The sequence below is a fragment of the Doryrhamphus excisus genome, chromosome 17 (assembly GCF_030265055.1).
Source record: "Doryrhamphus excisus isolate RoL2022-K1 chromosome 17, RoL_Dexc_1.0, whole genome shotgun sequence".
Lineage (NCBI taxonomy): Eukaryota > Metazoa > Chordata > Actinopteri > Syngnathiformes > Syngnathidae > Doryrhamphus > Doryrhamphus excisus.
Genome location: NC_080482.1, coordinates 4,282,600 through 4,296,333, shown reverse-complemented (window position 1 = coordinate 4,296,333; position 13,734 = coordinate 4,282,600). Strand labels below are relative to the sequence as shown.

Below are 13,734 nucleotides of genomic sequence, written 5' to 3'. Positions count from 1 at the left end.
TCGTCTATGCCTTACTTTGAAGTATTGAATCCGATGCTCGTTTTGCAAATGGTGCAATTTACAAAACGGTGTTCTGGTCACGCCGCAGATTTCTTATGTTAGCAGCGCCTACAGTGTTGATGCTACTTCCAAGCTGTTTGGTTTCAGTAGTTTTATTATAGATTATAACTAACATATGTCAATAGTTTTCTTTCTGGATGGCGGGCTTGGCGATATCATCCAAGACACACGGACTCGGAGTCTTTCTCGAGCTAAGAAAAAGGCTTCAAAGTGGATCTCTTATACTCGGGTGAATACAATAATGGTTACCTAGTTCTGTACAGGTGATCCACATTGTTTTTTATTGCCGAAAATCATGCTAAATTTAGTTAAACTTAGTTAATGTTATTATATGTTATTATATATGATGTTATTATGTTATACAGAGATATGAGCCATTCGGTTATTGTTTGTATTTCTGAAAGTGTGATGCGAGGACTGCAATGATACTGTATTTCACTTCATTGTTTTGTACCACAGGGTCTTTTATATAAAATGGAATTGCCTCTTAATTATCGTTTATATAAGACTTGTAAATTGTACAAAGAGCACCTATTATTTTTAACCATTAGTTGATCAGCTGGCTACTGTACGATGGAGCTACAAGGACAGTACACAAGAAAAGTCACTAGATGGCGGTAATGACATTTAATAGGCAGTAAATACTAAGACTAGGAGTCCCAGCTAGTATTCTTTTTTTTTTTAATAACATTGATTAATCTACATTCTTACCTAATAATTCATTTTCCAACTACAAAAATGTGTTCATTTTAATGCAGTTGTTATATATAGGATTCTTTAAAACTTTTTTTTGTCTTTTTTGTAGGAAAGATGTTGCCGTTAACCCTGCTGATGTGGTTGTGAGTGGTAGGGATTCCTCTCTTCACATCCAGACCCCCGTAGGCGAGGTGACCTTAAATTTGCCACCAGGATTCTCCTATGAGGCGGAATCTTGCACTGTCACACCGGGGGGAGAATCCTGCAGAGAGGAGTTACATTTCAGATTACGAATAAGTGTTTCACACTGCAAAATTGAAGGTATGCTTATTTTCCTTGTCTTTTTCCTCCGCATTTCTTTCTACTTTGAAATAATTAGGGTTAGGGTAAGTTTAGATAATCAGTTGGAGGAAGTCCTGAATGTTTTGCTAGATCTTATTTGAACACACCAGTCATTAGGTTTGGGTATTGTTTACATATTATCTAATAAACGTGGCAAATCCATATTTTTCAAACTGGTACTCAAATACTAAAAGACATACAATCATACAAATTGTGTTCAGACATAACACCAATTAAACAAAACAAAAAATTAACACAAATTCTATTGCATATATATTCTGTTGTATACATTCTGCACAAGTCACACATAAATTGATAATTGATACACAATTCCGGTGATGCCAGATGACCAAACGGTGTTTGCTAGTTCATTCTGCAGGTGGCCGAGTCTGCATCTTTTGAGGTGACGTCCAACCAAACCTTCTTGTGTTTTTTTTTTCCTGGTCAAAAATGACCAGGAACCTTATTTTGGCAACCATACAAACGCCTGGCTGCTATAATCTTGTGAATTGAGATTTATTTTTTCTCTTAATAGACACACAAAGCAAACATCATCATTAAAACCTCACCTAGTATTTTTTTAATTTGAAGCTCTTTTCACATGGTTGCCATCACGTCACCAAACCTGATATATTTATTTGTGCCCTTTTTCCTGTGTAGAGACCTCCTCCAGCATTGTGAACACGATGCGGGCACAGGAAACGTATTGCTTCTACTGTCAGACCTGCTCCACTAGGCTACTTGAGGACAGGTGAGGAGAAGATTGATGATGAAGAACAGGACTCGGAATGTGTTCTTATCTACATGGTTCCTGCGAAGGAAGACGAGTTAGATTTTATTGATGGTGTAACCCGTTAGTGGCAGTGATGATAGCTGGACAAAGAAATGATACTGTAGATCAGGGGTGGGCAAACTTTTTGACTCGCGGGCCGCATTGATTTAACACAATTTATGGGGGGGCCAGACTATATATTTTACACGTAACAGTCCATCTTTAAAAGTGTCTGTATTGTGTCCCCATTTTTTCAGGAGCACTTTGTAAACAGCAGACCACATCAAATAACCAAATAAAACAGCTACTTAAACCATTAAAAGGTTGGCCATGATGCCAGGTTGTATGTTAAGTTTCAATTAAATACTTTGGAAAGAACGGGCGGGCCGTATTCAAACCCCGGGCCGTAGTTTGCCCACCCCTGCTGTAGATGGATAGAGCTGAAGTTGTCAGCTTGACCGTGTTGTGGAGCTGCTATGACGTAAAGGTCTGCTCTACCCATTAAAAAACTATTGTGCTTTCTCCCCTGAGGCGCTTCATTCGTTTTGCTCTTATTGCCTTCAGCCTGTAGCGTTCTCTGGTCAGCATTGTGATCTGTTGAAAATTGCTGTGGCTGTGTTATAGAGAGACCTTTGGGTATGTTTCTCAGCACTGACCTACTAAAAGTTGCAAGAAATATATTATTTGCTCTCTCAACAAGGGCCAGTGGATGTCAAGTGGAGTGTGGAAATGTTTGTAGGTTTAGGATTAAAACAACATCGTGTTTCATTGGGATTTGCAATAATAATAATTTCACTTAATGCTCTGCAGTAATAATGCTACAGCCGAGTCTTTTCATTTGAATTAAAACTTAAATATGTATTTAAACTGCTATTCATACAATGAATAGGGGAATTAGTAAATGTGGAGAATTGTCATTCAGCTCAGATAAAGTGAATTTTTGCTTCATTATGTCGCACTTGCAAATGTATACTGTATATAAATAGAATCGTAAATTAGTGTTGTGTTCATAACTGCTTGTAGATGGATAGATGGATATGTAATTCTGCACATTTACCCCTTGTAGGGGTGTCCCCCGGCAGCGTAATACTGTATGTACTGTATGTATGTGGCCTTTGTGACCTATTTTCTTAGGAAATAGCGGAAATATATACTGTAATATTTCCAAGAAAGAACCTTCTGATGCATTGGAACATATCTTTGCCTTCAGATCTTTCAAGCGGGTCCTTCCTCTCCCAAACGGCAACTGGAACGCCATTGTTGACGACTGGTGTTGTCACCCGGATCCTTTCGCCAACAAGAAGATGCTGCCTCGAGCAGAGGATTGTTTACTGGGTGATACTTTTTTCCTCCTCGCTCGAGATGGTAGCTGTGAACAGACTCTCCTCCAGGAAGTGAGCCCCGCTGACTCACAGGATAGTCAAGATCCAAAGGTGAGTGATGTGCGACCCAAAAAAAAAAGGATTGCTGACTTAGCAGGGATAAAAAAAAAATGTGTTAAAGCAGCAGAATTATAAGCTGCGGTGGAACAATGTAGATGTATAAAAATCCAAGTGGAATGCAGTGCCTTGTTTTTGGAACAAAAACGCCCACATTTGTATTTTTAGAAGTAGTATGGCCAGTTATTTGAGATGTGCTACGTATAGATTATCTGTACAGTAAGAAGGAAAACCACACTTTTTTGTTTTTTGTTGAACTGAACCCTGGAGGTATGAAACCGTACAAAGCCCTCTTAAAAAAAAAAAAAAAAAACTCAAAAAATCTCACCAGCGTCTCATTTCAATCGAGAACTTCATTTGTTTAGCATTTCATCATTACTTAAATTAGTCCTATCAAGCATTTGTTAACCAATAGCTGTGCAGATCAATACAATGTCACTTGCATAGCTGCCGATGCTAAATTTAACAAGAAAAACCATAAAGCACAAACAAATTCAAGTTTAAAAAAAAACCCTGACCTTCAAGGTCGGAGTGAAATAAGAAACTCTGTCAGCAGGTCGTCACTTCAATAGAATCGGCTACGTCTGCATATTTCCTACATAGTAAAAATGTGATGAAAGGGCAGAACAAAGAGACGAAAGTGCACATTTGGATTTACAGGTTATGGTGATTAGTAGTTGACCTTTAGGTAAGGAAAAATGGATAAAAGAAACAGTCCTATACAGTCAATACTCCTTTCAGACACAAGTGCTGCAGGGAATTCTACAGCAAGACTGCTGTAGAATAAATTTCTTTGTCCAATTAGTGATGGAGTGGCGAAGTACTGCAACTGATGCAAATGCAGTGATTGAAATATTTGTTGTGTTTCTATCGTGAACAGAAAGCGTGCCACAGAAAAACGCTCGTGTCTTGCACAAGCTGTTCTTCAGTGCTTGGAGAGGCACCGACACCAGGTAGAGTTCTTCTGCGGATTTTCTCATGAATAAACTGCATGTTCATGTTTTTTAAGAACTGCCCTTTGCTGTGTCTTGCAGATACCCTAAAACTCTACATTACACAGGTGGTGGTGGAGCCCCGTGTTGGAGATCGGAAGGCAGAGTCTTTAGTTAACAGGCAGGTGACCAAAGATTTCTCAACCCACTTAGTACTTAATATAATATAATGTAATAATTGTCCGACAGTTTATAAGCATGTATGCAGGCGTTTAGGTGGTCTATCAAAGCTGCAATGTTATTCAATGTAATTCAAAGGCTATGTGAATGTGCCTTGTCTGTTTTGGACAGATCTTCCTTCTTGGAGAAGACTGTAGCAGCCAGGCTGACGGAGCTTTCCAAGTCTCTGAGCTCCTTTCGCTTCTCTGTCCAAACACCAAATGGGAAACCTTTCTTGCTGGTGAGACCTTGCTAACGTATACAGTTCATAAAAAAAAAAAAAGACAAATTGTTTGAGAATGATTGAATGAAAAACTAACTACAAGATACAATGATTGATTGTTTATTTTATTTAAATTAGCTATGTTATTTTTAGGTTCCTGGAACTGTGTGTGTACAGTCAAGCAGTGTTTAATTCTAAAGTAGTGTCCCATATAGATTATATTCGAGGCAGAATATTTATTGCAACTCAGCGGCATTGTGATTTGAGCATAATTACTTAATCTACTCATGCAGGAAAATGTGCCCAATTAATATACTGTAAAAAAAACAAAAACAAGGTTATATCAGGAGAAGCAGAAAAGTCCCAAAGCAACCAATGCCTTTGAAACATATAGCCATCATTTCCTTCATGGGATATCTGGTCAAGAATGAATAAAACATAACTAATTCATTTCATAAATTTTTCCCCAAAACATTTTTGGGTTAACAAATATGAAATAATAACTTTTTAAACCTAATAAAGCACTGTTCCCACTTTAGATCATAGATAATACAAGGATTTATAAAGTGTTATAAAGTCTATTGGCCACACATTATTAATGTCAATAAGAATGTCATTCTGTCGTCTGGATTAGTAATTAATCCTGTAATAAACCCTCAGTAAAGGCTTATTAAAATATAATTACTGCTTATATAACCCTATAAATATAAAAATATACGAATAAAAAATATAAAAATCTTATTAATATAATAGGACTCTTATTAATTTTAATTACTACTTATTAACGCTTATTACAAGCACCTTAATATAAAGCACTACCCAATTCCAACACCATATACATATTCCAATACCGTATGCATACAACTATAGCGGCCCTGTCTCCTCTCATAGAGAGAAAGCAACTGTATAACTGACAAGAGGTCTCACTCTGTTCCCTGTTGTTCTGTGAAGCATCGAGGTGCTGACCAATGCTCAGAGTCAACTCTTTTCCTGGCTATTTGGAGGCGAGAGACGAGAAAAATAGGCACACACGCACATAGCGATGTATAGAAACCGGTTCAATTATCGGAATGGTTCATTTATTGTGCCATTCAATTATCTATCTATTATCTTTATCTAATTGACTTTAGTTTTTTTATGTCATGCTTTAATCTGACACTTCTAGTGACACCCGTCTGCCTTCCCTGCAGCTCTGGCTGCTGAACAGCGACTCCATCATCGCGTCGATCCCAGAGTGGTCCGCTAATCCCTCCATTTGCCACAATTCATCTCCAAGAGCTGCAAGAGCCCTCAAACTCCTCTACGTACGCTGTGCAGACGTGGATGTCGAGCAGCAACAGTAAGTGAAATAATAATAGAATAAATAAAAATAAAGGCACAGATTCAAACCCAGGTCTTCCCGATCTCCTGACTGTGTGGCCAACATGCTAAATACTCATCCACTAAAAATCGAAATAAATCTGTTATTTTGAACAAAATAAGTAGTGTAATGTATTCAAATAATAATCCAAAGTTGAAAGTTAGTTTTTGGGCTTTTTTTTGTATTTTAATGAATGCTCCCAGAAAGGAGTTAATACATCACTTTGTGTTGTTTTTCCCTTCTCGGGTTTAATGGTCCATTATTTTGCAAATGAGATTGCCATCAAAGGTGTTTACCATCTCCGAGTTTTCACTTACATAAGCCGCATGCATTTTGCTCATACAGGAGATGTTGTTTTGACCACTGTGAAACTCTGCGTATCATGCTGTGATGCATTAGAAAGATGTTGTTGGATGCTCTGCATGTGGTTCTACATGTCCTGTATATCAGCACCTCACTGTAGGAGCCTTCCACCCACATTATGTTGAACTGAGTCAGCCCTTGCACAGTTTCCTCCTTTCTGCTCATCCCCGTTCTGACTTGAAGTAGCTGACAAGTCATTTCGGATATTTTGACAATCTTGCATTGCCGTAATCTTATTAGTTAATAAAAGGGGGGAAACTACTTGTCATCATTGTTCACTTGTAATTAACTGGAGTATTCCATATGTGATAGCTGCCACATTCAGATTCAGTCACTCATAGTGACATATATCTTTATAGGGACACCAATTATGTCTAACTAACTTTATGTTTTGATTTGTGGAAAAAGCATCATGTATAGGTCATGCATACAATGTTATAAAGCATTTAGAAATCATGACACCACTACTATAGAGCGACTTATAGTCGTCTGGAAAATATGGTAGTTTAATTTCCACGGTCAAGATATAGTATATAGTGTTTGTAGTGTATAGTATATACAGGAATAGAAAAAAATTATTAGACCACACTTTTTTCTTCACTTTATTTGTTCACTTCAATGCCTGACACAACCAAAGGTACATTTGTTTGGACAGAGATGATAACATAAATAGCTCATAAGAGATGATATTTTGCAAAAAATGTAACTCTTATGAGCTATTTTTGTTGTTATTGTTATATTTGCCTGTACTTTAGCTGCACCACCCATTAAAATGAATAAGAAACTGAAGAAACAAAGTGGTTTAATATGTTTTTCCATGACTGTAGTAAGATATGGTAATGGTAATGGTTTTATTTTCATTTGAACTTGCATCAGATTACAATTGAGTGCATCACATAATCAGTTCACAGTTCCACATGTCCAAAAGGAGTAGGAAGAAGCAAAGCTTATTAAATCCTACCCCTCCATCTGGTACTTTTACAATCACTAACTGTTACATTTGTTCACTTCCTGCTTTCCATAATACAGTTTAATTTTACAATCAGTAACTTTTTCATTTGTTCACTTCCTGCTTTCCATAATACAGTGTAAGTATGAAGTATGAGGTGATATGACCATACAATGACATAATGGGTACCATAGTAAGTGCCAATATAGTGATATGTATAGCACATCATGACTGGTTCAAGACTCTTCATCCTTTTATTTAGCAAACATCAACTGCTTGTATTGTTTCTTGAATTGGCTCATCATATAGATATAATATAAACTACATCAAGACTTTTTCATCATTGTAGTTTCTGAATGAATTCAAAGTGCCAAAACTTTGAGGAGACTTATCCTGCGAGGGAACGCACAGATGGCTAACTGTCAGCACTTTCAAACTGGATCAGCACCACACACTGAGAAAGAACATCAATCTCTCCTTGTTCAATCACTCTTCCACTTCCAGGCCCCTCTTCTCCTTCACACACACACACACACACACACACACACACACACACACATGCACGCCATGACGTCCACCAATGCAACTCACAGACTGGTCATCTATCTGCTTTTATGGCTCCCTTGTAATCCTGCACAGTTTGTAGTTAAATATGACTCTATTAAAACCACAGTAAAATGCTTCATCATGAGCTTTATTGTAGTTATTTCAGGCTTCCTCGTTGTACCAAACGTAGCTCTGGTCGTCATGAATCACCCCTGCTTTTTTGTTTTCAGAATCATCGCCAGCTGGGAGGTCAATGCCACAGGACACCCCGTGGTGCTCCCGCCGAAGGTGTGTGAAGAACTACTACAAGTGTTGGATGACAGCAACGCCACGCTTCCTGCATCAATGCGTCGCATGAGGGCCTATGAGGTGAGACGTAACTGTAAGGTGTTACAGTAAAGGCTAATTGCTTGGTATAGTCACAGTACATTCTACGTACATCGTGGCTATAAAATAATATCCCCGAGGCATGTGTAATGTCAGCATAGAGATAATGAAAAGTATCTTGACCCCTTGTGTATTACCACAACACAGCAATCACTCTTTTAGCTGAAGGCAATTACTTTTTTCACTTACCTAACCCTTACTCGGGTACTTACTCTTCTCCCCATTATTCAGTTAAGCTTGGCAGTGTTTTTATCCAATGTTATAATTAATTTACTGATTCACAGGTATGAAGCCTTGCTTTCTTTGGGGATTTGTGTGTGTCAAATGCAAGGTTTTGCCATTGTCAGCCTTATCTCAAGCTTCTTTGATGCTGTGTTTTGAGCACCTTCCTGTAAGACAGGGGTCTCAAACACGCGGCCCGCGGGCCAAATGTGGCCCGCAGGACACCAGTTTGAGGCCCCCGCCTTGATATGAAAGTTTAATGTTAGTGCGGCCCGCGCAACTTTGATATGGATGCCGTATGGTATCATGTACCCAGAAAAGATTATTACGTTTGATTAATGTTCATGTTAAAGGTTAAATAACTGTTAATAGTTATCCTCCCTATCTGTGTGGAAGTGGTATGTTCTTGGCTATTTAAGTTTAAAGGAAATAACTTGAAGGCTACCGTTTAGGTCGCTGGCTCTCGAGTTTGCGAGTTAGCATGTGTCTCAGGACCCTGCAGTTGCGCAATATGTTGTAAATACAAAGAGTATAAATGTGACTATAGTCGTGTTTTGTCATGTCTACAGGGCTCTAATAATGCTTTGTTCATTTTAATCTGAAAAAAATAATTTGTCTACCCACCAACTATATGTGGTTTCTCAAGTTTTTATTATTATTATTATTATTATATTTATTTATTACTGATTGATTGATTTTCTTTATTCTTGATTTGTTTATTTATTTTTCATCTTATTTTTTGTAGAAAAATAAAAAGTAAGATATTTGAGAATAGTGGAATGTTTTATCAGAGCTTTTCGAAACCAAAGTTTATTCATTTTTCTGTTTTTAATAAATGCGTTTTTGATGCCAGTCTCGCCCAGACCCTAGCTCCAGTGGCCCCCAAGTAAATTGAGTTTGAGACCCCTGCTGTAAGACACAGTGCCTGTCTCTATTGCAAATCAAAAGGCTGACTAATTTACAGAAATCTTGATGATTACATTGATGAGACAATCGCCACCGCAGGACGAAATAAGATATAGGTCCTATTTTCTGTTAATATGTCTACTAGATTGGGTAATAATGTGACTATAGGGGTGCTATTTCTTCACTAGAGGGTTTTAATAATGTTAAAAACTGGATTTCAAAACTTGTAAAGAAGTCCTCTATGCAAGTTGCCACTGTTTTCATTGAGAGGGACTTGTTCTCTCTAAAAGCATAAGCTGTGAGGGTAACAAAACGTAACGTTAGAGCAGGTCGTCCCCTTTCCCCTCCCACACTGTGGTAGGATGTACCTCATGTTGCTAAGCTGTATTGTTACTGTCTGATGTTGCAAGATGACAGAGACGGTGGTGAAACTGAGAAGGCAACAGATAGGACAACGCAGACATGAGACATAATATCTGTCTGCTGCTGGAAATGCTTACAGTGGTAGTAACGAGTGGGGTGGCCGGTTGTGTTGTGGATGTCACAGGACAGGAAGGTAATGTGATCACACGGCCGTATAGAGTTACCAGAAATTGTTTAAGTGCATCTGAGATCTCATTTGAAATGGTGAGCAAAACACTATGGCACCCGCAGTGTCACAGACACCGCATGCGAGTGGATGGCTTACTCGAGTGGGTGAAAATGTTACATTGAGATGTTAAGATACAACTGAGGAGGATTGACGGGGCGATATCATGCGATAAAATGTCATTTTTTCCACAGATGATCACATGATGTTATGAATGCATTATTTCAATGGGTATATTTTGTTAAAAATGTTGCTAATGCATCCAGGGTCGCTAAGTTCCACCGCTCAAATGAGCATATCGTCATTAAAGACGGCCCTGCATTCACAAACGTTTGTGTTGCCAGTGCTGCAGGCCAGCCCTTGTGAATGATGGGGTCTGTTCCATTTTGATGTCCCCCATCCCCACAGGGCCCATGTCTGTGTCATGTAAGGGTCAGATGAGCAGAATTTCACTTGGAACTATTATGTGAATAAATATTCTTTTTTTGGGGAGACAAATGCCAAGTACAGACATGATTAGTTGTTTGTGGTATAAAGCGAATAACTGCCGAGCTGTGCTAATTAGCTGAGGTAACAAACCTTGGCTGTTAAAAAAAACAACAAAGCTATGCTGACATTGCTGACAGGTGCATAGGATCCACAGCCCAATGCTGAGCAAAGCGCTGTTTGTTCACGTATATCAAGGCGACTATGCGTGGCTCCACAATGTGCCACTATCTGGGATTTTTACATAGCGCTTTAAAAATCGAATCAATAACATTTGCAACATTTGACCTCGCTGTCTTTGCAAAATATCTGAGCTGTGCTGTTACAGTTTAGTTTAGTTGCAAATTGTGGTTAAATGTTGTTCATTCAGTTGTCATTTGCAATTATTTTTGCATAATTTTCTACATGTAAAATTCTAATTATTGTCTATAAAAATGTGTTTTCTGTTAACATTTTTGGGTGTCTGGGACAGATTAAACGGATGTACATTATTTTCTGTGGGAAAAATTTGCTTTGGTTAAAGTCCGTTTTAGTTTAAGTCAGACAGTCAGAACGGATTAATGACATTAACCAAGGCAACACTTTAGTTATATGCATTTTGCATAATTTATTGCATCTAAAACTAGAATTCTATAACAAATAAACGTGTTTTGTGTTCACAGTTTTGGCCATTTGGAATGGATTAATTGGGTTGACATTATTTCTTATGGGAAAAATGTATTTGGTTAGCATCCTTTTCGGTTAGAGTCGTTTTTTCCAGAACAAATTAATGACACTAACCAAGGTTCCACTGTACATGTGTGTTACATTTCCATGAGTAGATCAAAAGAAGCATCATATGCAGCCTGTCCTATGTGAGTGCGTGCGTGCATGTCTATTGTTTTTGCTGATACTGTACAGTACTTGTCCTCACCCTCTATCCCTGGACCCTCTAGTGCAATGGGGTGTAAAGTACTTCAGGCTTGGTGTCACTTCACCCCTGGCTCATTAATCTCCTATTTCTCACGCCCACGGTGATGGCATGCATTTCGGAAAGTGAATGAGAAACTGATACAGGATGTAGTAGGATGTACTTGACAGTTAGATCCGGTATTTAAATAATGGCAGTACAATTGATTTGGAATAAATACAGCGACGGTACCTACATTTTCAAGGGCTCAAAAGTATCGGAACAGATGAGTCACTATAAGTGAATATGCCGAATGTGGTCCATTTGCTTATTACCTCACAATAAATGAATCAGATATGTAGTCAAGGAGATCCCAATGCAAGAGAAACAGGCCATCATTAGACTTGGTTGGGGCGAAATCAACATCAACATCAATTATTAAATAGAAATTAGCTATTGGTATTTGATGGTGTTGGATATATAATCAAAGAAAATTAGCCATAAGACAACAAAACTGGTGCTCGTGTTTGTCGCAGTACAATTGTTCTGTGTGGCCGACAGGAAGTGATGTTGGGGGTTCAAAGTTGAGTTTTAGTTTGTCAATGGTTATACAATTTGAATGTGTCTTCTTAATTCTTTGTATTTGTAGTTCATGTAACCATCTTTATGCATTTATGGTAATGGTAAACAAATAATAATCTTTGTCAAAAATGGGAATTCCACTGTAATTCCAAAATTGTAAATGCAATATTTAAATTTAAAGCTGAAAACACTTCAGTTGTCATGCCGTCACTCTGTCAACACTACTGGACCCAACTGTATATGAAATGTTGCATGGAGCTGTGTGCACAAATCATAGAAATGTTTCTTCAATGAAACGTTTCACACTTTCCCATCTTGCACTGATTGGCCGTGTGCGGAATATAGTATATTCACACTACAGCAGTCCCTCAGAGTAAATGGGTTTGTGCCATGGTCCATAGCAGCTTGTCAGACTTGTCACAGTCTCCTTCCCTGCTTCGACCTAACAACTGTGCTATCATAAGGCTGCTTCTCCTTGTTTTTTCTCACTTCCTATCTCACTTTGTCCTCCCCACCGGGCCTGTGTGCGGCATTAGCAGCAACCCGCCTCCATTTGCTGTTTATCATTTGTATGAATTACCATCGATGCCCCTGAGTGGTGAGCAGGAATTGGCACAGGGACGGAGAAGCCATGGCCGCGCATGAGGCAAATGCTTCATCCATCATCCCAATGTGGCGCCCTTGGTGGACCACATCCATTGTGTGCAGTAGGCAAACACCCAAGAATAGCAGATGGAGGAAGTAAGGCAGGATCGGGCCGTGCTGATTTCCTTTCTGTGCTTTGTTTAGTTAAATGTGTGTTTTTGAAGTTGATGAAATTGCTGCAACCTGTGGGGTTTTTTTTTTATTTGAAGGCCATAATTGCACATAAAGTGTTGCTGTACTGTTCAACAGACCACACCGCACCAGTACTTGGTGCGTTTGGGAATAGAAGAACAAAGACCAGTTTTCCAAAATGCTAAAAATAAGCTCTCTCCCTGTCCTCAGGTGGCGTACCTACGGCTGTGAGCACCAAGAAGAGAAGCCTGGAGTTCGGGGACCTACTTTTTTTTTTTTAGACTTGAATTAGTTTTGCATTCACAGTTTTTGAAGCAGTCGACGGCGACATTAAACTAAATAGAATGGTAGGATACGGAAGATGATTGATTCCATCCATGATTACTTGTGAGTAGTCTGCTACATTTTTTTAAAATCAATAAACAGCATAACAAGCCTTGCGGGTAAAATAAGGATTTTATTTGTATTTGTACGGCAGACCACGGTGCCGTGTGTGAATATTTCAACTGTCTTTGTATTACAAAATGAGTTGTGTATTTTTTACTCCATCCACCCAACAAAATAAATCATCATTTCTGTTCCCCCACTAGCATACTTGTAGGCTCTCCTGCTTGATGAAGCTTATTTTAGAAACACTTCAGCTTCAGGGCTCAGCAGTCCATCCTCCACTTGAGGGTAATTGCATCTTGTGGAGCTAAATGTTGAGGTTTGTCATCCGGTTTATTTATCAGTGAATTATAACGTTTGTGTTACGTAGCACTAATCTATGATTTTACATCCATACAGTTCTTAGTTCTTCCAACTGCATTCTCTAAAGAACCGTGCATACACTCTGGTCCATCACATCTATGCCTCAGCAGGCTCACATTAGCCACGCGTGCTGCGTCTCCGGTTACCGAGGGCGTACGGCGCAACGGAAAGAATCCGTTTGGGGTCTATTCCAGACACCGGAGCACACTATGGTCAAGCTCGAGGTTGCAACTTCCGGTACATTT

General features: G+C 38.8%; 1 protein-coding gene across 1 annotated transcript; it reads left to right on the top strand.

The window, feature by feature from the left end:
- The first annotated feature begins 76 nt into the window (after positions 1-76).
- Positions 77-13,317, top strand: ube3d (ubiquitin protein ligase E3D). The gene is made up of 10 exons (XM_058053365.1): positions 77-289; positions 866-1,077; positions 1,759-1,849; positions 3,081-3,303; positions 4,190-4,262; positions 4,344-4,422; positions 4,593-4,701; positions 5,874-6,022; positions 8,132-8,270; positions 12,950-13,317. The coding sequence occupies exons 1-10, from the start codon at positions 198-200 to the stop codon at positions 12,968-12,970; spliced, it is 1,188 nt and encodes a 395-aa protein (XP_057909348.1). The 5' UTR covers positions 77-197; the 3' UTR covers positions 12,971-13,317.
- The last annotated feature ends 417 nt before the right edge of the window (positions 13,318-13,734 follow it).